General features: G+C 42.0%; 1 protein-coding gene across 7 annotated transcripts; it reads left to right on the top strand.

The window, feature by feature from the left end:
* The first annotated feature begins 858 nt into the window (after nt 1-858).
* TCAIM (T cell activation inhibitor, mitochondrial) lies at nt 859-23,209 on the top strand. 7 transcript variants are annotated; one of them, XM_059664368.1, is made up of 12 exons: nt 1,132-1,310; nt 5,341-5,549; nt 7,110-7,227; nt 9,627-9,762; nt 10,341-10,494; nt 11,842-12,094; nt 13,551-13,673; nt 15,284-15,381; nt 15,653-15,744; nt 18,300-18,532; nt 19,076-19,207; nt 21,632-23,209. In XM_059664368.1, the coding sequence occupies exons 3-12, from the start codon at nt 7,154-7,156 to the stop codon at nt 21,870-21,872; spliced, it is 1,536 nt and encodes a 511-aa protein (XP_059520351.1). In that variant the 5' UTR covers nt 1,132-1,310; nt 5,341-5,549; nt 7,110-7,153; the 3' UTR covers nt 21,873-23,209. The 7 variants fall into 7 exon arrangements, with proteins under 7 accessions (XP_059520350.1, XP_059520353.1, XP_059520351.1 ...); XM_059664367.1 differs by lacking the exons at nt 1,132-1,310; nt 5,341-5,549 and adding an exon at nt 859-1,014; XM_059664370.1 differs by lacking the exons at nt 1,132-1,310; nt 5,341-5,549 and adding an exon at nt 867-1,014 and having other exon boundaries at nt 7,113-7,227.
* The last annotated feature ends 1,615 nt before the right edge of the window (nt 23,210-24,824 follow it).

Raw genomic sequence — 24,824 nt, 5'->3', positions numbered from 1 at the left:
GAAAAAGGTAAATCCTAGCGCGTTGCCTTGCCATGGTAAGTGTGGCATGAATACTATTCTGGATGAGAGATGGGAAGTGAGATGGGAGACGTCAAAAGGATGGCCAGTTCTCTAGCAAGAATAAACTGCATGACTCTGTCATTATTTAAATGCAGCCCTAGGAAATAGGTGTGGATATAACTACCATCAGTTTGAGGACAATGAAGAATGGTAAACGGGCAATTATAAATTGGGTCTTTTCTATAGGAGGTAAATGAAACCCAAAGAAAGGAATTAGAGAAACAGGAGACTGGTTAGGTGCTGACCGCAAAGAATCATTTGAAAAGATGAAGACGCGAGAGTTGATAAATGAAGCTTTTGGGGAAAATGAAACTGGTTGGAATGGATCACAAGTGACCAGATTGTTTCTAATGAGAAGTCAAGAGCCATTAGGGCTGGAACAAATGGAGGCACTTTTATTTTTCTGTCCTCAGTCAACAATGCCAAAAGGTAGAAAGGGGAAAAGACAGGTTATTGTTATTTGCCTAATTTCATCTGTGGCCATTTCTAGGGCGAATCAAAGTCCTAAGAGCGACGTATAGCTAACAGCAAAACCCAAGCCGATGGTGGAGAGTGCTTAAGGTTTGAAAGATCCTGAAAGGACCAAAGTCCAAAGGAAAATGCAAACCGGAGAAGAGAAATTTTTTAAAATTAGCCTCAGCTCCGGAAGCCCGGCGTGCGGATCTGCCGAGGCAGCCTCGGCCCTTCTTAGGGCGCCGGGGTTGGCGGTTGGGGAGGTTGGGGAGGTTAGGGCCGGGGGAGGGGGGGGGGGGCGCATGCGCGCGCCCTCTAGCGCTCGCTCCCTCCCGCCCTCCAGCGCGTGCTCAGTCGCTCCCCCGACCCTCGGGGCAGGCCCCGCCACCTGCCGCCCAATCAGTTCCGACTCCCTTCGGCCCCGTCCTTCAGATTGCGGAGTGCTCGCTCGAGCGTCCTAAAGCTTTCGGGGGAGTGCGCGGAGCTCCCGCGGGCCGCACGGTAGGAAGGAGGATGGGCGGCGGGTTCAAGGCGGCGGGGGAGGCGGGGCGGTCACCTGGGCGCTGACGTCAGCGCGCGGCTGGGTACCGCCGAGGTTTCAACCTTCGGCCCGGGCTGCGCGCACGCGCTGCAGGGAAGAAGGCCTGGCACGCGCCAGCCAATGAGCGCGCGGTCTGCGGCCCGTCCCTCGCGGCGTCTCACCTCCCGGGGCCCGCCGCGGCAGGCGCCCGATGGCCGGAGCGAGCGGAGCGCGCCCCGCTGAGAGTTTAGGGGCGGGGGCACGAAGAGTACCGCGGGTAGGAGCCTGTCAGAGCCGTGGTCTAGTGGGGCGGGGGCACGCGGGAGCACCGGGCCCTGCGGCGCGCGCTCGTGGCCCCGGCCGGAGCCCCGGTGCGCATGCGCCCGGGCCCAGCCGCGCCCGCCCCCGCACTGCCCACGGGTGCGGGGTGGGAGGTGAAACAGGTCGAAGATGGAGCAGGTTGGAGGGAGCCCTCGGGGCGGACACTGGCCGGAACTGTAAGGAGCAGGAGGGGCGGGGCTCCAAGTGCGCCTTCTGGCTGCTCGGGGCCGGAGAGGGGGGTCGCGGTGGGCAGCGCGCCGTCCCCTTAGCTCGACGCGCCAACTTCGGAACTGAGTGTCCGCATCGCATCTGTTTTACCTTGTCTTTGCCGTGAGAAACCAAAGACGATTTATTTAGACTTCAGTATTTTCGACTCTATTTCTCCGGTCTTTGACTTATCTTAGGATGGTGTGATGATTCAAATCTCGTAGGAAAAGATTTAGAAAAGGAAGCCTTTAGACTAGATACTTTGCCCTTGCTACAATGGATTAATTTGTCTAACAGGACTTACTGCTTTTACTTTTTCTTTAATATATTTTATTGATTTTTTACAGAGAGGAAGGGAGAGAGATAGAGAGTTAGAAACATCGATGAGAGAGAAACATCGATCAGCTGCCTCCTGCACATCTCCCACTGGGGACGTGCCTGCAACCCAGGTACATGCCCCTGACCGGAATCGAACCTGGGACCTTTCAGTCCGCAAGCCGACGCTCTATCCACTGAGCCAAACCGGTTTTGGCTTTCTTTGCTTTTTTTCTCCCCTTCCCTGAGAAACGTTCAACTGAAAAGCAATGAAAAATTGCCCGCTTTTATCCCTCCTTGATGGAACAAACTGCTTTTAAAAACCGAACAAGGTATTTGCCAAAGGAAGTCACAGTTTAACTGAAAGCAACCTGAGGGAAAAATAACTTTCTGTCAATTAAAAATGTTGCCAAATGGACAAAGATCAACCTTAGGATCTCAGTTTGGCAAGCACGTTACTGTTCCTTTCTCTCCTTCCCTCTCTCCCTCCCTCCCTCCCCCAAATCAATAAAAACGTATCCTCCAGTGAGGATTAAAAGTAATTTAAGCAAAATGAAACTGGGTTTTTTTTAACTACCCAAATTAAACCTTTCCACCAACTTAGGTATCGCTACCAAATTCGATTTCAAACTGAACAAAATATTAAATGCATTCTCAGCACAGAATTTAGGTTAAAAGCAGCAATTTTCATTTTATGAAATAGAAGCTAATAGTATTAAGTGGATTATAGCAGACATTTACGTTGTTTTCTAAATGACTTGTGTCCTTCCCCATCTTCCACCCTCCACCCAGAGAGGGTACCACCTCCTTGGAAAAGGCCTTCCACAGCCCCCATTCCAAGTGGAGCACTTGAGAGTTTCCCATAATCCTCTGTGCATGGCTGTTGTTATTTCATTTACCGCATCGCTTTATAATCATCTGCTTGTGTCTGTTGCCACACCCTCCCTCTCGCCTAAGGCTGTAAGTTTTCGGAGAGGTGGCATTGTCTTCATGTTTTTCTAGTCCCAATACTTTGCACAGAACCTGGCACCCAAGAGCCTGGTAAATGCCTGGTGATGAATTGGACGAGTTAAGGTACCCAGAGCACCTTCCAAGTCTGATAAGATAGTGTAACCTCAGTTATTGTGTAGCATGCTTGAGGCTTTTCCCAATGGGAGGATAGTGGGCCCCGTGGAATACATACAGGAACCACCCATGTAGTAATTTGTCTGAAGACAAGAGCCCTGGGTGCCCTAGGCTTTCAGACTATTTCTCACTAGCAAATGAGAGCACCCAGCTATACTCTGAAGCAGTGTCTATTCAGTCTGCCCACAGTCATTTCATTTTTTCTGTGTGGCTAATCCTTTAAGGGGGGGGAAAATCACAGATCTGAATCTTCTAGTCTTCTTAGCAATTCTATTTCTCATAGTAAATTAAAAAGTTGACATTGTAGTTATCAGTCAGGTCCCTTATGGTTTTATTTTCCCAGGACCTGTTTTTTCTGGTGGAAGTGATAAAATTGGCTTCTTGGTCTTGCAAAGTTGAGGACTGACCCAAGATCTGTGCCACATGAAAAGTCAGGCGGACAGGAAAGGAGAGAGGGAGAGAAACATTTATGTGAATCAAGCCCTCGACCTGGGCATGTGCCCTGATCGGCAACAGAGCCTGCAACCTTTCAGTGCAGGGACGATATCCAACCAACTGAGCCACACCAGCCAGGGCCTCGGGGTCTGAAATACTAAATGAATGTTCTTTGTTAATAAGCTAGGAAATAAGAAAAAAATTAAAGCACTTAATATCCTACCACTAACTAACTAGAGATAGCTAGCTATAGATTGCATATTATATCCTTCTAGTCCAGGGGTGGGCAAACTTTTTGACTCGAGGGCCACAATGGGTTCTTAAACTGGACCGGAGGGCCGGAACAAAAGCATGGATGGAGTGTTTGTGTGAACTAATATAAATTCAAAGTAAACATCATTACATAAAAGGGTATGGTCTTTTTTTTTTTAGTTTTATTAATTTCAGACTGGCCGGATTCGGCCCGTGGGCCGTAGTTTGCCCACGGCTGTTCTAGTCTCTTCTTTGCAAGCTTTGGGCTGTCTTAAGTTAGTCTGAATTTGCTTTGTTGAAGATTTTTTTGTATATTTTGGGTAACGGTCCTTTTTCAGATATGTGTGTCTTTTACAAGTATTTTCTACCAATCTGTGGCTTTTTTCCTCATCCTCTCTACATTATTATTCAGGGAGCACATGTTTTTAATTTTAACAAAGTTCAGTTTATCAGTTCTTTCACCAGCATCATGCTGTCTTGATTCCTATAGCTTTATAGTCTTGACGTTGGGTAATGTCAGTCCCCCAACTTTGTTCTTCTTTAGTTTGTTGTTTTTTGTGGGTTTTTTTTTTAATATTTTATTGATTTTTTACAGAGAGGAAGGGAGAGAAATAGAGAGTTAGAAACATCGATCAGCTGCCTCCTGCACATCTCCCACTGGGGATGTGCACGCAACCCAGGTACATACCCTTGACCGGAATCAAACCCGGGACCCTTCAGTCCGCAGGCCGACGCTCTATCCACTGAGCCAAACCAGTTTCGGCTCTTCTTTAGTTTTGAGTTGGCTATTCTGTGTTGTTTGCCTTTCCGTATAAACTTTAGAATGAGTTCGTCAATACCCGTAAAATAAGTCGCTGGGATTTTGATTGGAATTGGATTGAATCTGTAGATCAAGTTGGGAAGAACTGACATCTTGACAATATTGACTCTTCCTATCCATGAACAAGGAATACCTTTCCATTTAGTTCTTTTCTTTCTTTTTTTTATGAGAATATTTATTTGGAAAATCGCAGAGGTAGAAGAAATAATTTGTAGAAGAAATGGGCTTAGGAAACAAGTTATAGGGGCAAAGAAAGGGCCCTTCCTCAAAGAAGTGAGGAAGGTAAAGGTGACACGCCTGAGACATGTGCCTGCTCCCTGGAGGAAAAGCACCTGGTTCTTTTTTTACTTATTTCATTAGAGTTTTATTTTCCTCATATACATCTTGTACATATTTTGTTAGCTTTATAGCTAAGTATTTCATTTTGGTGATTGCTAATGTAAATGGTAATGTTTGTAACTTGCTTATTACTGGTATTGGGACGAAATTGAATATTGGGGACTAGCTATAGTTATAAGAAATATTAATCATGCTTTGTTAACCGTGATTGCCTTGTTCTGATTAAAGAAAGCACAGTATAACCTGGCTGGGAGTTGTACGCCCGCCTACCCCCTACCCCTACCCCCACCCCCCACCCTACCTCCAGGACCTGGCAGTCAACCTTGGACCTGGGGATCAGGTCCATTCTCATTCAAGAACTGCCTGTTAACAACCTTGGAAAGATTAACAAACCTTGTTGTCCAAACAATGGAGTCCCGCCCCAGCCCACCTTGCCTACTTCCCCGCCTGTAATCCCTACTTCCCTATGTAATCTTTGTCCTATCCAATATAGGCAGCTGGTTCAAGGGGGTTGCAGAACAGATTTTCGTGGATGACCTGCTGTCCTCCCATACTGCCAGCAGTATTGGAATAAATGCTCATATATGATTCAACTCTGTCTCTGCTTCATTGGCTCAAGTAGTGACAGACAGTACAGCCCTTGGTTGTCAGGTTACATATTCTGGCAACTCTGACAGGACACAAGCAGGGGAGTCCTCTTGGGTGAGTACCTGGTATCCTGCTTGCTGCCTGGATTGGGGGTTTCCAGGGCTGAGACCTGGACTCTTATTTTTATTTGCAGCGCTGCCAGGAATTTTCCTGATTTAAGTCCCAGCTTCTGCCTCTGCAATATCTCTCTTTCTCCCTCTCCTCTCACTCTCTCCGTCTCCATCTCTCTCCCCTTCTCTTTCCCTCTCTCCCCCTCCCCCCCCTTTCTAATGTAACTTTGGTTCTTTGCTTGCTTTCTTATCTTTTGGGGACTTTTATTCTTCGCTCTTTTATGAACACAGGGAATCCTCTGTCTCTGCTGTTCGGGCTTGGCACCACTCAAAACCAAAGGTCCTTTGCTGTGCTGGGTTAGTGTGAGATAACATTCTAAGGCTAATGTCCCAGTCCATCCTCTTGAGAGTACTCATTTATTTACTTTAGGGGTTGTTTTTCATTTCCGTTTTTAAGATCGCTTCTTACATGCAAGATTTCATGTTGTTACAGTCTCCTCGGAAAGAAAAATATGAGAAATAAACCTTCTAAACCCTCCCCTCCTCCCCACCCCCACCCCCTCCAGTTTTTCTCCTAGGAGGATGGGAGCTGCAGAAGAGCCCTCAGGCAGGGGCCACTCCCGCTTGGTAGAAAAAAATAGTGCCCGGCTGGGGTGGCTCAGTGGTTGAGTGTCAACCTGTGAACCAGGAGGTCTCGGTTCGCTTCCTGGTCAGGCCATATGCCCGGACTGTGGGCTCAATTCCCAGTTGTGGGCGGGCAGGAGGCAGCTGATCACTGATTCTTATCATCAATGTTTCTATGTATCTCTCCCTCTCCCTCTCTGAAATCAATAAAAAAATATTTTTTAAAAATAGTAAAGTCTTTGGTAACTTAAACTTTGGAGTTCTACTGGGTTAAATAGTAAAAATTATTAAATACCTAGGTATTTTAAGAGAAATGTTGAAAGGAAGTTCTATAAATGACACAGGCCAGTAAGCCACCACTAGTGGAATAGGGAAACAGAGAGTTGAACAGCAGTTTGGAGCCATCTGTAAATCCTATCTTCCCTAACCAAGGACTCTTAAGAGTAAATGGTTTGCAGTTTTACTCCCTAGCCAGAAGGTAGATAGCTTATATCAATCTACTCAGGGAGACAAGATAGCAGAAATCCAATTAGTATTGTTTGTTGACTATACCCAAGGACAAAAAAAAAAAAGTTAAGAAAATAAAAACCTTATTTTGGTATCAGCATAAAGCTGATGAATTCTGTTGATTTTTGCAAAATAGAAGGCCCAGCATGAGTTCTCCTGATTAATAAATTTTACTAAGTAAATAAATGTGATTAGATAAGTGAATCTAAACTAAGCTAATGCAGAATTTGTTTAGTCCTTTTCTAGTCTGTTAAAAAGGAAAAAGTCTTTGCTGTTTTTGCCCAGGAAACAAAAGTTCTATAAATTATTAAAATGGTTATATATTATGTTATTAACCAAGTACTTGATTATTTTTTAAAAAGCCATCTTAATCATGAGAACTGAAGTTTTGCTAGTCTATGTTTGTGTTTAATACCCTTTTGTCACTTTTTAGCAGTTAATGGATGCCTGGAAATTGACATACATGTATTTTCAGAAATGTTTTATCGCTTCTCGGCCTTTTGGCTAAGATCAAGCACAGAAATGTTTTGCTTCCTGAGACCTGTAAGGAGGTAAGCTTCATGGTCCAATCTATAATTAGTATGAGGGGGCTGTTATTTTTCAAGTTCTAATGTTATTTTATATTATGGTGGAGGGCAAGAACAAAAAAAGAACATGAAAATTCATATGAACATCATGTCCTGCAAGAGCCCATTCAGAGCAGGAGGTAAAAGAATACCAACTTTCAGAATAGTTCAGTGTAAAAAGCTTAAGAGGAAAAAAGATAAAGTTTGTCCTTAACACACTTTTTATCATGTTGCCCTCAATTCTACTGCTGTCTTATGGAAAACCACTCTTTGCATTAAAATTGTGTACTAAGGTCATGTGACTGCTATATTTGCTGTTTATGCATACTATAAATCCTAAGTAGAATTATTCTAGCAAGACACAGGATTCCTCCACTGGGTGACTTTGGCTCAAGGACTCCCCTTGGCATGGCTGAGCCCTTCTTGGAGCTATGCTGCAGCCCCAGACTTCCTACTCAACACTCCGTTCCTCCTCCTCCTTTTGCAGGTGTCAGACCTGAATCATGGTCTGAAAGCTCTCCCTATCTTCTTCCTTTCCCAGCAATTCTCTTGCACATCTAATCCTGTCTTGGCCTCTGCTTTCAGCAGACCCAAACTAACACAGCAAACAACATATACATAAAACATATTTACTGCCTTCAAGAATACAGTGATAGCTGAGGGTGGGTAGGTGGAAGGAAAGAAGAACAAGTGAAAATATGTCATTTATATATTATGGTATTAAGTTCCAAATAGTTGGAAGTATGTTTGTTTGTTTGTTTGTTTGTTTTGAGTTTACAAAAGGGAAAGACTGTTTACAATGAGGATTCAAAAGGGAAGGTTCTGGGGGAAATAGTACAATGCCTCCTGGAATATAGTAGGTATGCATAGTAGGTAATTGTTGAGTGAGCACAATGAAATAGATGGAAGTGAGCGACAGGGAAGATGTTTTAGAGTTTAGATTTTGTGGAGAAGAGGATGATCAATGGACGCTGGGCCTGAGGGTTTCTGTAAGGAGTGGCTGGAGATCAAGTTTGAAAGATAGATTGAAAATTATTATAGAGAAATTTATATACTAGACTAAGGAGTGGATTTTATTCTGCAGGAGTTGAAAGACCATGAGAGATGTTTTTGTAGGGAATACAGTGATAATGGGACTCTAGGAAAATTAACCTATATACAGTATGGTTAGGGAAAAGTAGACTGATGAGGAGGCTCTGCAATCCAATTTTGTGGTGATAATTGATAGCAGGAAAACGGAAGAATGGATGCTTTCCAGGGATATTATAAAAGTGAGAAGAAACAAGACTAACTGAAAATGGGGTGGGTGTGGTATGCTAGTTTGGGCAGAAGTGAATCTGAGGTTTTGTGGTTTGGCAACACTGAGAAAAATCCTGGATTGAACTAACTGCTGCCTTACCTTCTGTTTCCAGGCTGAGTTTAGAAGGACAATAATGACCTCTACTCCTTTTTTTAGACTTGTAAAATTTGAGCAGCTGGCGGGAGAGCTAAGAGTCTGTCAGACATTTGGAAATGAGAACCAACATTCAGATGGGGAAAAAATGGAGTTGTCACTCCATTTTGCTGCCTCGTATCAAGGACTTTCACACTAGCTCACTATTTCCTTCACTGTTCAAACTTCCATTTTATCCCTAATATGCAGCCTATATGTTGGCTTTATAAAAGGTTAGAATACATGCAAAAAACACAAAGGGTAATCTGAAAATATGTTGGTGATCTCCAGATTGTTAAAAATAATCTGCAGAAATGACTCTATAGTCCTACCATTTTAAAACTAGAAAACTTTTCAAAAGACTCAGTATACGTGATGTATGAGACAAAAATGTGCCCGTGTAAATTACAACATGCAAAAATAGTTGTCAGAGAAGTGCTTCCCCAAAATTGCAAATAATTTCATTTAGATTTAAAACAGTACATTAAAAAAAAACACTCCCAAAATAATATTAGCACGCCAGCAATGAGGAAATGAAGAGACGTCTGAATCTTCTTTTTAAGTATTATAATTCTCAGAATATTTTTCAGTATAAAAAGATGACATTTGATACAGAAAATCATCATCATTTGCAGTGAAGCCAGTTAACATTTCCAAGTGGGTTTTTTGAGGGGAAGTTGTATCATTAGTATTTAATATTATTTTTCATATTGTATCAGTAGAACTTATGTCATGTGGTTTTATAAACTATATGGTGCTCACTGCTTCTTAAAACTTGGTAGATTTCAGAAAATCACAAAATTTTGTATTTTGGTTTCTTGTCCTATGGTGTTTTCCATACATATTAATTTTTTCATACATAGTAATTTTAATGTTGCCATCACTTTATGCACTGGGGATTTGTGTGGACATCAGGGCCTCAACAAATAATAAATTCACATTTTATTAAAAGGTTATGTCTGGAGAAGGTGTCTCCACGCTGGTTTTTCTGCTCACGAGCATTCTCGGGGGCTGAAGCAGTCAATGCCTTGAGGCCGTTCTATTTTGCGGTGCATCCAGATTTCTTTGGACAACACCCCAAAGAAAGGGTAAATATTTATTATTTTTAAATCTTAATCTATGTTCCTGTTTAGTTTATTTGCCTTAGTTATAAGCTAATACAGAGAGTTCTCTATATTCGCATTGTTCTGTCATTGTGATATAATCAATGCTTTGAACTAATTTGAAATATAGATACCGCAATTGGAAAATATGTTGTTTTTTATGAAATCTGACATGTTTTATGCAGGCAATAAAGCTAGCATGTAAACTCTTTAGAGTATTAGTAATGGTGTTTTTTGTATGTTGTTTTTTTTGTGGGATTTTTTTTTTTGTAATTAGTCAATTGAATCAACAGAAAAATATTACCTTGAAAAGACGTATTGATTATTGGGGATGTAATTAAATATTTATTTTAATAATTTAAAGTTTTTAAATCTAACATGTATGAAAAATTAAGCCTAATAGTAGATAAATGTTTTTCCTCCTCTACCAATGTGATGAAATTTCAACATTTTTTAATAATGCAGTATTTAATACCCTCAAATGTGTTAAAAAGGTCAGGATATAATTTCTGTTATTTCCTTTTTCTAATTTGTGTGTAAATGCCCCTTAATATTTTTTCCAGGAAGTCAATGAAAATTCTCTTCAGAAATTAAGTGTCTATTTAGAAAACCTTCAGAAACCAGGCTCCAAGTCTTTGAAACCAACTCAGCTCACATTTTATGTAAGAGAAACAGACCAGAATTCCTCCGATGGCCAGGAACCCTTTAGTACTTTAGGTACGTTTTCTTATTTCTAGTTGGTCTTTTTGCAAGCTTCATGTTAAATAGGTTCATTCAGTCTGGCATTGCCAGAATACCTTTGGATTGAGTCTTTGTTCATATTTGAAAGGAGAGATAATAATGGCACAGTTGGTGGGAGTGTTGGTTGAAAAGTTATGTAATTTAACTAAGAACCACCCAGTAAAGGGGCTAAAAAAAACAGTGGATTTTCTATTGATGACTTAACAAGTTAGATTACTAACCTTAGCACAATGACTACCCAGTATCGAAATCAGATTGTCAAGCACAGTTAAGCAATTAGAAATTTTAAATCACTTCTGAAAATACTGAGTTACTAGCTAGTTGGGCAACTATGAGGACAGGACAGTCTCTTTCAATCATAGAGAAAATTCTAGATGAGTTTCTGTCATCACTGAGACTAGGTTGTCTGGTTCCTCTTCTCTTCTGAAACACTGTCACAGGCACTCCCCTTTATAGCTCCCCCTTCATCTTCGAAACTACCTTTGGTGGACACTTGCTCGTAGGAGAGCTTTACCATCTCTTAGAGCAGCGGTTCTCAACCTGTGGGTTGCAACCCCTTTGGGGGTCGAACAACCCTTTCACAGGGGTCGCCTAAGACCATCGGAAAACACATATATAATTACATATTGTTTTTATGATTAATCACTATGCTTTAATTATGTTCAATTTGTAACAATGAAATTGGGGGTCACCACAACATGAGGAACTGTATTAAAGGGTCGCAGCATTAGGAAGGTTGAAAACCACTGTCTTAGACTGTAGAGACCAAATTTATAGGCAGCATTGAAAATATTCTGAGCCCTAGCCAGTTTGGCTCAGTGGATAGAGCGTTGATCTGCTGAGTGAAGAGTCCCAGATTCAATACCTCGGTTGCAGGCTCAGTCCCCGGGCCTGGTCAGGGCCCATGTGAGAGGCAACCAATCCATGTGTCTCTCTCACATCGATGTTTCTCTCTCTGTGTGTCTCTTCTCCTCCCTTCCACTCTCTCTAAAAATCAGTGGAAAAATAACCTCTGGTGAGGATTAACCAAAAAAAGTAAAGAAAATATTCTGAGTTCCCTTCTTGGGCTGGTTGGGTTTGGTCACTGGTACCAAACTAGAAAAGGAACTGACAATTAGAGGAATTCATGAAGGTAGACGGTATTGGTATAGATTTGGAGAAAGGCAGTAGTGTGCCATTGAGAGATGATTTGCCAATAGAATGAATTTTAATCGGTAATGGACTGTTTTAAAAGATTTTTATTTTGTAAATTCTGTATGACAAAATTTTAAATGAAGCAAATAATCACCTGTCTTTATTGTTTGGGGGAATTACATCCTCTAGGATTTCGAGCGGTCAAATTTACTTTGCACACCAGAGATCTGCTAAGCACAGTATTATATATTCTCAACTCCTGCAGTTTATCAGTTGAGCATGTCCAAAGCTTGAATAGCAATGTGCGTCCCCAGCCTCCCAAAGAGGCGAAGAGGATGCCTGACAGGCCCATCAAATGGGACAAGTCTTACTACTCCTTTACTGGATTCAGAGACCCAGATGAAGACCTCGAGCATGTCTCAAAAATGGAAACAACCCTAACGTACGTAAAAGTTTCTACTTAACTAAACTTTTTTGTAGTTCGCCTTTAAAATTAAAGTCTAACTTTCTAGGAAAAGAAATCCTATCAGTACAGTTAACTCAGTAACCATTATGAAAAAGATATGTCATGTTTCTTAGTTGCCAGAATACTTCCAACTGTATTAAATTTTTTATCTTTTCAACCCAGACACATACAGGAGATTGTTTAAGTGTTTAAAATTCTCTTCAAGTTACCCCTGGTATATGAGGAAAGGATATATCTAAATCTTTTTTTTAAAATATGCTTCATGGGTTCTGCATTTTCAGTTTCTCTGGAGAGGTCAGTAGTAAGTCCTTTAATGTAATGACCCATACATAATAAGAATACATGGAGACAGCGTTTAAAAATGTCATGAGGACTGGCTAGTGTGGCTCAGTGGTTGAACATCAACCTGTGAACCAGGAGGTCACAGTTTGATTCTCCGTCAGGGCAATGCCTGGATTGTAGGCTCAATGCCTCAGTAGGGGGCATGCAGGAGGCAGCCACACAATGAATCTCTCTCATCATTGATATTTCTCTCTCTCTCCCCTCTTCTTTGCTCTCTGAAATCAATAAAAATATTTTTTAAGCCCTGACTGGTTTGGCTCAGTGGATAGAGTGTCAGCCCACAAATCAAAGGGTCCTGGGTTCGATTCTGGTCAAGGACACGTACCTTGGTTGCAGGCTCCTCCCTGGCCTGGGCCCTGGTCAGGGTTCGTGCAGGAGGCAATCAATCAATGTGTTTCTCTCACCACGATATTTCTCTCTGTCTTTCCCTCTCTCTTCCAATCTCTAAAAATCAATGGAAAAAATATTCTTGGGTGAGGATTAAAAAAAATAAATAAATAAATAAATATTTTTTTAAATAAAATAAATTTCATTCACCTGATCAGAATTTTTTCTTGAAAGCATGTTAAGATATTTCTAATATTTCAGGGCATAACAAGAGAAAATATAATAACAGTATTATTTAGTGTAGATTTTTAATTTTGAAAATAATTTTGTTTTTGTTGACAAGTACAGGCTGAAATAGTTTCTTACTATTGTGAAATAAAACACAAAAATTTTGAAAATAAATCAGTTGGGTTTTATCAAACACAAAATAGAAGAGTTACTGGGTCATAAAAGCTCCACTTAATCTATCTTCCTATTACATCTGGTAATTAGATTCCGATCTACGTTTTTGGATATGCTGTGTAATGTTGAATGCCCTGGTGCTCCTTCCCAGCCCCATTGCTTCCCGCCAACCCAGTGCCCTTTTGAAGTCTCATCTCCACTACTTCAGTCTACACTCACCTCCCCTCCTTTTTTTTTTATAATTTGGTCAAGTTTTAATTGGAGTTTTTAACATTGGCACTACTATAAAGCAATGCGTATGTGTTCTAATAGTAGGCGTGTTTGTGTTGTAGTTAGAATGTGTATGTCTTTTTCTTTCTAGATCCTGGCTAGGCAGCAATGGGAAACGTGCTATTAAAAAACTGGAGAATAGTTTGCCACTTAGAAAAGAACTAGATCGTTTAAAAGATGAACTGTCTCATCAGTTGCAGCTCTCAGATATCAGGTAATGAAAGGAATCTAATCTGGAGATTAGAATAAACATGGATTACCAGTTGGTAAAGTTTTTCAGCAGTTAAATACAGTGGGGCCTTGACTTATGAGTTTAATTCGTTCCGTGACGGAGCTCATAACTCAAATTACTCATATGTCAAATCACTGTGACGTTCGCTGTGCCAACTAGCGGTGGGGTATCTGAAGCTGGCTCGTAACCCGAATTTTTTTGAGCTTGCAACTCAAAGCAAAAATCGGCTGAGAAACGGCTCGTATCTCAAAAAAACTCGTTAGTCGGGACACTCGTAAGTCAAGGCCCCACTGTATTTACATCTTTTACTTTAATTATTTGGATAACTAAATATTCTTCAATTATCTTTTTATGAAAGTAATCAAATGTTCATTTGCTTAAGAAAATGATAATTTCTTGTTTAAAATAGTGAAATAAGGCCCTAACTGAGTAGCTCAGTTGTTTGGAGCATCATCCTAAACACCAAATGGTGGCAGGTTTGATTCCAGGTCAGAGCACATACTGAGGTTGCAGGAGGCAAACGATTGATGTTCCTCTCTCTAAATCAATCATACATAATGAAATAAAGTTTAGATAATGACATATTTGTAGCTAGTTGAACTTTTTTACATAGTTTATAAGAAAAATATCCTTTCATATACACATAATATATAAAGAATAATCATTCCTTCATCGAGTTTAAAAAGAAAAAGAGAGAGAAAATGGATGCTGTCTTGGTCCTATGTACATGAAAATAACTTTTTCTAGTATAAGCTTTAAAAGATCTGTCAAAGCAGACGCATTAGTAAGAAAGGAAATAAGCTTGATTTTACAGTATTGTGGAGAAATCCCTCAGCTCTCGTTCTTACTATAGTAAGTGTCAGCAGGTGTAACCCATGTAAACAAAGGGTCTCTGGGTCTCTCGGTGTTTGAGAGTACAACCGGGTTCAGGGGGCATGGCCATGACGCCTTCAACAAATGGAAACATGGTGACTGGTGACATTGTGACTGATTCTAAACAGCCTAAAAAAGACTTTATTTATTAATAAAGAACAGCATTTAGTTGCTTGATCATAACTAATTCTTTAAAATTATATCTCAGTTTTTCAATTGTGGTTTAAAGGGAACAATTTTTAAGCCAATTTCATTGTATCAGAAATGGCATTCATGAGAATCAGTGTTCAGATAGATGAAGGAAGAACCTATGGTTTCCCGTAGCTTTTCATATCTCCTTTGATTTAGACTGCCAGGCAGTAGGAAAGGCCCGCACTGTGTGTGTGTGAAAGAGAAACCTTAGAAAGGCCAGAAGCAGCTTGCTCAAGGTCCCAGAGGTAGTAAATCCCAGAATTAGCATTCAGAGGCGGGTTATTTCATCCTCTAATTTTAAAATAGAAATAACATAGTGTCTTTGCTTGTTTTAAATCTTTGGATACCTGAACATTAGTAGTAATGTTTTTACCCTCTGGTCAACAATTCATTTTCTACTTGGTTGTTTCTTGAAAAATGAGCTAGTTTAGAAACATGTTGGGTGCACACTTGAGCACTGGGGTGAATGCATGCCTCCTCCTCCAGGGGTGCCGTTGTTAATGTGCCTGTGCTCTCTGTTGGACCAGGTGGCAGCGGAGCTGGGGCCTCGCCCATCGCTGTAGCCAGCTGCATAGTTTAGGCCGCTTAGCACAGCAGAACTTGGAAACACTTAAAAATGCAAAAGGTAAACAATTTCCATGTTGTTTTAAAATATTACTTACTGCTATACACATCTGTAAAGTGTAGAAGAAAAGTGTTGAAAGTCTTTGCAGATGTGACTTATCATAGCTGAATTTTCAAATCTGTTCTTTTGAATAAATCAGAGACATAAAATTAGCCTTTACACTTCTGCATTTAACCCTGAATTTATACACTAAATTTAAGTAATTATTTGCACAGTGCTGAAAGGATGAAGCATCTCTGTACAGTGACCAGAGGGTTTGTTTTATCATCAGGATGTACAGTAATATTTACAGACCGTTCTGGGATCAGTGCAGTGGGCCATGTGATGCTGGGAACAATGGATGTCCATCATCACTGGACAAAGGTAAGAAAAAGCTGAAATGCAAAAAAAATCTCTGATTTGTCATCAACATAATTTTGTTTCAAACTATGCTGTTATGTCAATAAACTTTAAAAAACTTTAATTATAGTTACAGCTCTTTTCAGATCAGATGTTTAATATGTAGTTTAAAATATTTAGAAGACTGATTTATAATTCAGCTTTTATTTAGAAATTTTATTCTTTTCTGAAGTATTGCCTAAAGGCCTGTATTCTGGTGTTTGTTTTAACTTTAACACATTTCTGGCATAATTGACATAAACTGTATATTTAGTGTGTATAATCTGAGATTTGATATATGTGAATACCTGTGAAACCATTACCACATACAAGACAGTGAACATTGCTGTCACCCACAAAAGTATGTCCCTTTGTCAACACTCTCCTCCATCCCAGCACCCCCTCCCAGCCAATCACTGGTATAGATTAGTTTATATTTCTAGAGTTTTATAAATTGGAATCACAGAGCACATACTTTTTGGCGTGGGGGGTATCTGATTTCTTTCACTTAACTATTTTTGAGATTCCTCCATGCTGTTGTATGTATCAAGGAAATTATTCCTTTTTATTGCTATGTAATATTTCACCACAGCTTTTAATCCAGTCACCTATTGAGGGACATTGCATTAGATCAGTTTTTGGCTATTAGAAATGGAGCTTCTATGAACATTATCTACAAATGTTTTTATGGACATATATTTCCTTTTCTCTTGAGTAAATCCCTAAAAGTGGATAGCTGAATATGTTAGGGCACTTAAACTTTTTAAGACTTGCTGTGGTTTTCTAATAAGTGTGCAGTACCAGCTCGTTGTGGATTTAATTTGCATTTGGCATCTTTTTTATGTGTTTATTTGCCATCCACATATCTTCATTGGTGACATATTGGTTCAAGTCAATATTTGGTAGAAAGTATTTGCAAACCACATATCTAACAGTCTTTATATCTAAATATATGAAGAACTCTCAAACCTAACAGTAAAAAATACAAATAATCCAACTAGATAATGGGCAAAAGACATGAACAGACATGTCACAGAAGCACATATACCAGTGATGGCGAACTTACGACACGCGTGTCAGAGGTGACATGCAAACTCATTTTTTGGGTTGATTTTTCTTTGTTAAATGGCATTTAAATATATAAAATAAATATCAAAAATATAAATTTTTATTTTACTGTGGTTGCAAGTATCAAAAAATTTTTATATGTGACACAGCACCAGAGTTAAGTTAGGGTTTTTCAAAATGCTGACACGCCGAGCTCAAAAGGTTCGCCATCACTGGCATATACAGATGACACATAATCACATACAAAGATGTTCCACGTGATTTGCCCTAGCAAAACTCAAATTAAAACTACAATGAGGTATCACTACACACCTATCATAATAGATATCCAGGTTGTTTATGTCAAAGAATTCGCACCAGTGCTGGCGCTGAACGAGTATTACTCTCTTCTCGATGTAAAAAATAATGGCACCATCAAGTACTGGCGAAGATGCAGAAAACTGATCACTCATTCTTTGTTGTAAAATGGTGCAGGCCTTCTGGAAAAGAGTAGGGAAGTTCCTTAAGCATTCAGCATGTGGTCCAGCAGTGGTACTCTTGGGCATTTATGCTAGAGAAATGAAAAAGTATGTTCCCACAGAAACCTATACACAAATGTTCATAATAGCCCCAACTAGAAAAACAAACCCTAATGCCCTTCAGTGTCTGAGTGGTTAAACAAAGGGTGGCACGTCCGTGCAACAGAGCACCACTCAGCAAGAAGGAGGAGTGAGCTGCCCGCGCCTGCAGCAGCGTGGGGGGTCTCAAGGGCGTTGTGCTGGTGAGAAAAGTCCACCTCAGAAGATTGCAGACTGTATGATCCCACTTCTGCAACATTCCTAAAGTAATAAAGTTACAGAAAGAACAGGTCAGTGATCACCAAGGCGTAGGAGGGGAACAGAGGGTTTGGTTGTGAAAGTGTAGCGCAGAGGGTCCTTTTGCAGGACTCTTGACCATGGTTGTGTCATATGAATCTACACGTGATAAAATCGCACACAGTTAAATACACACCCACAGTGAGTGTGAGTAAAACTAATGAAATCTCATCAGGTTGGTGGACTGGGTGAAATCTCAGTATCCTGGTTGTGACAGTACACAACCAGGATAGCTCTCCAAGATGTTGCCATTGGGGAAACTGGGTGAATGATGTATGAATCACAATGACCTAACTCACCTGACCTGGCCCCGCCTATCTCTTCAGCCTCTGCTTCTGCACCCTGACTGTGGGCCCTGGCCAAGAGGGACGAATTCTTGTAATCGGTTCACTCCAGGGGCCAGTGTAGTGCTTAAGTACATGGGAGGGTAGTGTTTATTGCATTTAATTTAATGTAGGTGAATTAAGTAAATTCTGTTAGACTTGAAATGCGAACACATACTTTATTTCTAAAACCCTTCTTTACCATTCAATCATTCTAAACTAAGTCGAGATTCTTCCCTAAATATCTAACTGTTAGTACTTAGGACATTTCTTTCCTTTTCTAAAAACCCTGCAGCTTTTTGAAAGGTTGCCAAGTTACTTTGACCTTCAGAGGAGGCTACTGCTCCTAGAAAACCAAATAAGCCGCCTCCTGGGGGACATCCAGGTGGTTTATATCGAAGAGCTCCAGCCAGTGCTGACGCTGGATGAGTACTACTCTCTTCTCGACGTGTTCTATAAGAGGCTGTTGAAAAACAGAGTTCCTTTCCACCCACAAAGTCTGCGTGGCTTGCAGATGATTCTCAACAGGTAAATACCTCAAACAAGAACGACCCTTCTTTATTCACACAGATTGTTTTGTATCTCAGTGTGTGGTTCTGAATCAATTAGCAACACTCTGCACAGAAGAAAGCTAGCGTGAGAGAGCTGAAGGGCTGAACCTCTGCACGCTCTGTGACTACAGCGCCACGGACGGTGTGGTCCGTCCTGCGAAAACCTGCAGGATTGAACTGATGTTAAGTCAGTAGCCAACGTTTCTTGTGCATATACTTCATACACTGTTTTCCATGCTCTGTGCTTGGAGCTTAAATGCATTAGCTCTTCACCATGAAATGGTTACTCTCCCCATTTTACAGATGGGGAAGGTCCCAGGGTCAGGAAGTGTGTGGTCATCCTGGTAGTGAGCCTCTTTGGGCACAGCAGAACTTGAAGTCAGTTGGGATATATGTACTTTCAGGGTAGATTTCCTTGATGAATTCCTTTTCTGTTAATCAGACTCCTAGAATGTTTTCTTTAGGGTGCAGTGGGGGATGGAAGGGATCAATGGTTTTGTTTTCATGTGTGTCATTACAGTGACAGATACGCTCCAAGTTTGCATGAACTCGGGCATTTTAACATCCCCACGCTCTGCGACCTAGCCAACCTGAAGTGGTTCATTCTCACCAGAGCCCAGCAGGCGAGAGAGAACATGAAGAGGAAAGACGAGTGAGTGTTGTCAGCCCCTGTAAGGTCTTATTGCTCAGTCTAACTTAAAAATTCAGGTATTCTGAACTCAGAAGAGTGGGACATTCACACTGTGCTTAACTTAGGAATTGACTGATTGGAGGACGTTCCATATTTATTTCTTCCTATCTTGTTCTGCCAGGGATTGGCTGTGGCTGTTTTCTAATAACCTAGATTACATTACCATCATAATAGAAATGTACAACAATAAAAGAATAGTTAAATAATTTTTATACTTGCATATAGTAGAAACCACCATTTAAAAAGAATGTTCATTTATTGAACTAATGTTTGTCGAGGACCTTGGTGCCCAGCTGGCACTGTGAAAGTCCCTAGCAGGGTATGGTGAAAATGGACAGACACACCTGTGGGATTAACATTCAGATGCCAGAGGCAGAAAGGTTAAACTTTGTGTTAAAAAAAATAAATAAACATAATTTTTGTCAGAGAGAAGGGTCATTCCCCTGGGAAATATTGGGCCCATTTCTTTTTTTTTTTTTCTTGTCATTTTTGCATTGATTTTTTTTTCTAATATATTTTATTGATTTTTTACAGAGAAGAAGGGAGAGGGATAGAAAGTTAGAAACATTGATGAGAGAGATTGATCAGCTGCCTCCTGCACGCCCCCTACTGGGGATGTGCCCACAACCAAGGTACATGCCCTTGACCAGAATCGAACCCAGGACCCCTCAGTCCGCTCTATCCACTGAGCCAAACGGGTTCGGCAAGGGCCCATTTCTTAGTGTTAGAAGAAAAGAAAGAGAACATCCCACCAGCCACACCCACCATGTCCCGGTACTTCCCTGTTTGTACTGTGCCTCCATTTTTCATCCTTTTTTCTTTAGGTCTGAGTATAATCAAGCAAAGAAATTACAAGGAGAGACAAAAAACAATTTTTTTAAATATTTTTTAAGTTAATCTGCTACAGGCAGTAGAGCCACCAGCACAGCCCTTGAGAAACCTCAGCAAGGGCTGCCCTCTCGGGCTCGATGCCCCTCCAAGACTGTACCCTCGAGACTGACGGGCCCTCCTGATCACAGAGGCGTGGCCCCAGGATCAGGGCAACTCTGGGATGGGACCAGAGGCTTCTCGTGGAAGCAGTGGGAATGCAGGGCCTACCTAGATGGGTGCAGGGGTGAGTTGTTAAAACTCACAGCGACTTGGCCATACTGCACGGCTTTTCTCTTCCAAGCCAGACTGTTCGAGTGTCTTTTTTAGAGCAAGTGAGAAAAGCCCTTTACAGAAGAAGTTTGTCATCCCCTGCTATCGATGGTACCTGAGAGTTCCTCCTTCCAATCCTGCGCCGAGTGGGAATTCTCAACCCTAACCCTGCCCACTTCTTGCCTCTCTAAGCAGCCTGGTCAGGAGGAGGAACCTCACAGAGAAAGCATACAGCATGTGGAAGGGACCTGGATGTTGTTGCAAAAAGGGATTCAGTCAGGACAGACCACAAACTGCAGACCAACTACAGCAGCCACTTTTGTTTCCAAGACTCTGCTAGTTTACGGGTGCTCTACCGTCCTCGCCCTTCTCTTGCACAGTTGAAGCTTGGGGAGAAGAGGATAGTTAGTGTTTGGAACTAGCACAGTGCTTGACTTAGACTAGCTCAGGACCTGGCCACAGCACTGTGGCTTTCCTAATCTCCCCTATGGGCTTCCCAAGTGATGTTCACTCGGGAAGCCTCCCGTGGCAATTTGGGGATTGAATCTCTTACTACATTCCTTCCCTAGCCCTTGCCACCTGTGGGAGGAAGGATTGAAGACATCTTTCTGCCTTGAGTTGTTTACTTTCTAGATCTTAACTCAAGCCCTTGATGGAAGGCACATTGTGGCCTCAGGCAAAGGGGAGGGAGTGCTGGCCTAGAAGAGTGAGAGTGAAGAGGGCATGGCCTCGGGTGCCTGCCATTGTTGTGAGCTTGCCTTTTTTTTTTTTTTTAATTCTTTATTGTTGAAACTATTACATACATCCCCTGTTTTCCCCCTTTAACCCCCTCCGGCCCGCCCCTGCCCCAGGCCCTCACCGCCCTGAGTCTGCTTTTTCTTTGGGAATCTTTAGAAGTCATTGCTTACTGCCCAAGGATCAAACCCAGGTGTCTACACGCTCAGCTTCCTGCTTCCTTCAGTTGCAGCTAGTTCTGGGTGAGGCAGGACAAGAGTTTCCTAACATATGTATTACTTTTACCCCATTCCTGCTGCAAAGGTTTCACAAGTACCTTTAGAGATATGTGTGGAAATAACAGGCACTGCACGACAACCACTGGTGTATGTTCTAAGCATATAATTTGGCTTTGGTGGACACCATTTTCAGTGTTGTGAGCAGAAAGGTATAGCCCCGTATCTAAAAATGTATTTATAGTTTATGTTCTTTTATTTGCTGTGGCAATGATTTTTATTTTTGATATAACAGGTTAAAGGTTATTGAAGATGAATTGATACAGGCTTCAACAAAGAAATTTTCCCTGGAAAAGTTCTATAAGGAGCCCAGCGTTTCTAGTAAGCAGATGGTGGATTGCTGTAAGAGACTTCTGGGGCAGTCGTTGCCTTACCTACAAGGGATGCATCTCTGCGTTTCACATTTTTACTCCGTTATGCAAGACGGAGACCTCTGTATTCCTTGGAATTGGAAAAATGGAGAAGCCATTAAGTGACACAAACCTGTATTATTTTTTAAAGAACTAAGAACGAAGCTGTTAACTTAAACTTAAGTCCACAATTTGCTATAACAGTATTATTTACCTACTACAAGAACAAAGTTTCTGATTGCTGCTTTGAAAGTATACTTATTTTTTAAAATTAATTTCTGCTGGGAAACTTGTTTGTAAAAAAGTTTTCACTCCCCATCTTATGGTGTTTCTTATCTGATTGGCAAGACTAGGTAAAAAGCTGTTGGCATGAAAGAACATATTTGTGTATGAGTGAATGTGGGTAAATACGTAACCCAATTCAACATGCATCTTCACAGTCACATCCCATGTATCAGTACACACATGTATTTTGCAACCAGTGTGGACTGTTGATGTCCAAAACACAAGATTGATAGGTAGCAAAAGCTAGATAATGAAACTTTGCCAAACAGAAAGAATGGAAGGGGAAAGCCATTGAATGAATATATGGTATTGAACATCTTCAGTGACAGAGAATTTAGTTTTAAACCTGTAAGTTTTCCTTCCCATTGAAATAGTGTAGTTGTAGCATGAAGCCAACAGACAGTGAATTTTTCTGATTCATTTAATGAGGTGACTCATTCATGGCCATGGAAAACACTACCCCCAAAACTTCTTGTTTCCCAAAGATTCCCAGCAGGTATGGTCAAGTGTAACGTGGTCCCAGTCAGGCAGGATTCTGTCACCCCTTGCAGCCTGGGTCTTCCTGTTCCCACCAGTGTTTGGAATCCTGGTTCAGGCCTCCGAGCCACCCCTGGTCCACAGCTGTGGGGACAACCAGCCCCACCCCAAGGGGCATGGTGTGGCCACTCTCGACACAGGGCTTCTCTCTCTGCAGATACTTCTCTTAGGATATTTTTAACCAGTTCCAAAACCTCTTCATTGTTTCTCAAGAGGACAAAGTGAATCCTATTTGGGACACCATTTTTGTAGCTCTTACTGCAGAAAAAATGAGAGAAATTTTTTCCCACAGTGCATTACAAGGGAAAGGTATTTAAAACCATTCTTGTAGTATGTTTTAAATTAATCTAAAACATTGGTTATTTAAACTTAAAATTCAAATGTGTATTCAAAAGAAATACTAATTTGTAATTATTCCAGGGTGTGTGTGTCATCCCTTTAACCTGTGCCTGAGAGCTGTACTTACATTTTTTTCTAATGTAGCAAATGTTGTTTCCAGAGCCAGACGGTGGGAGGTTACATAAGAAAATTTATTGGAAAAATGGGTTTGGATTAAATACCTTTTGTAAAATCAGTAATGTGTTTTGAATTGGACTTTGTCTTGAAACTAATTGTTACATAATAAATATATATTAATCAGACCATTGTTTTCTCTTTTTATTCAGTTACTAATAGTTTTACAACTATTTCAACATAATAGGAAAGTAGAAGAAATTGACGGCCTGTGCATGCCTGTTTGATTTCCTCCCAGTGTAAGGAAGAGGACCTGCACAGGATCCGACCCTCTCACTACAAAGCCTCAGGTCAGAAAGGGGCTCGAGGGAGACCTGAGCTCCGCCCCCACCCCTCAGAGGGCTCTGACCCATGAACCGATTCCTAGAGTGAGCGAGATGGTACGCTTTCTCAGTAGAGGGCGCTGGAGGCAAGCTGCTCGGTTGATCAGAGGCATGGGGTGACAGCCTCGGTGGAAACCTGCCCCAGCCGTGGGCTCAGCGCATGCCCTCGACACACACTGCGCGCTTGGGCCTTCTGTTCACACTGACACCCTCACCTCCGCTTGTCCATCGGCTGGCTTGCCTGTACCCGGCTGGTGCCCCAGAGTGTTGCTTCCTGCTTACCCAGTGACAAGAGAGCCAGGCCCTGGGCAACCCAGCCAACTTCACTGCCATCCAGGGCCACAGCCACGCCTTTTCCAATGAGGACTGGAGAGGGGACCCACTTCCAAGCCTTTTCCTTGGGGGCTTCCCCCCGGCCCCAGAGTACCGTGTAGCCCTCCTAAAATCCTTGGAATTTCCTAGGTAATGGGAGCCTAGAGGGTATCTTCTGTCATGTTAGTGAGGTGACTTTTGGGACCCCCACCCCCACCTAAGAATGGGGGTGGTTGACAGAGGACCCAACCATGTGATTAGAGAGTTGGAACACCCAGTCCCATCCCAGACCCCGGGGGACAAGAGAAGGGCTGGCGGTTGAAACAATCGCCAATGGTCAATTATCATGAACCCCCATAAGAACCCAAAACAGCTTCCGGTTGGTGAATGGGGTGGTGCTAGTGGAGTGCTCACACGGACGCCCGAGCCCTTCCCCTTACCTGCCCCTGTGCACTTGCTCCACCTGGCTGCTCCTGCCGGAGTCACATCCTTTTATACAAACCAGAGATCTAAGTAAAAGGTGTCTGAGTTCTGTGAGCTGTTCTAGCAAATGAATCGAACCCGAGGAGGCGGCCTGGGGACCTCTGACCTGTTGCTGGGGTGTCAGAAGCACCGGGAACAACTGCCTGGGCTTGGGCCTGTTCCGATCTCGGCCACGGAGGCCTCCTTCTGGCTCCAGCTGTGGCGCCAACATCAGAATCGAATTATTGAACCCAAAGAGTTGAGAGTAAAACACCAGATTGGCTTGGGAGGTGAAGGAAGTCTAGAAAACGTCGTGTGTCAAAATCGCAGTTCAATTTATATGGAGTTTGAAAGCATTTGGCACATTCGCATAAGAATTTGGCAGAGTCCTGTGTGCCTGCCTCTAGGGGAGGCCAGGGGTCCTCCCAGGACATGCAGGGGTGTAGGTAGGTGGCAGGCTGCTCTGGCCACGGATGGCTCTTAAGGGGCGTGGCCAGGCAAACACTGTCAAGTTCAAAAGGAAAATCGGTTATTCCCAGTGAAGACATTCTTCAGCTTGCAGGTGTAGGCCCAGAGGACAGAAGGGCAGGAAGGAAAGGTAGGGGCTGGTGGAGGAGGGGCTGGCCCCAGGGGGTGGAATAGTGGC

Source organism: Myotis daubentonii, chromosome 14, assembly GCF_963259705.1.
Source record: "Myotis daubentonii chromosome 14, mMyoDau2.1, whole genome shotgun sequence".
In the NCBI taxonomy this organism is placed as follows: Eukaryota; Metazoa; Chordata; class Mammalia; order Chiroptera; family Vespertilionidae; genus Myotis; species Myotis daubentonii.
This window is presented reverse-complemented; position numbering and strand designations above follow the sequence as displayed.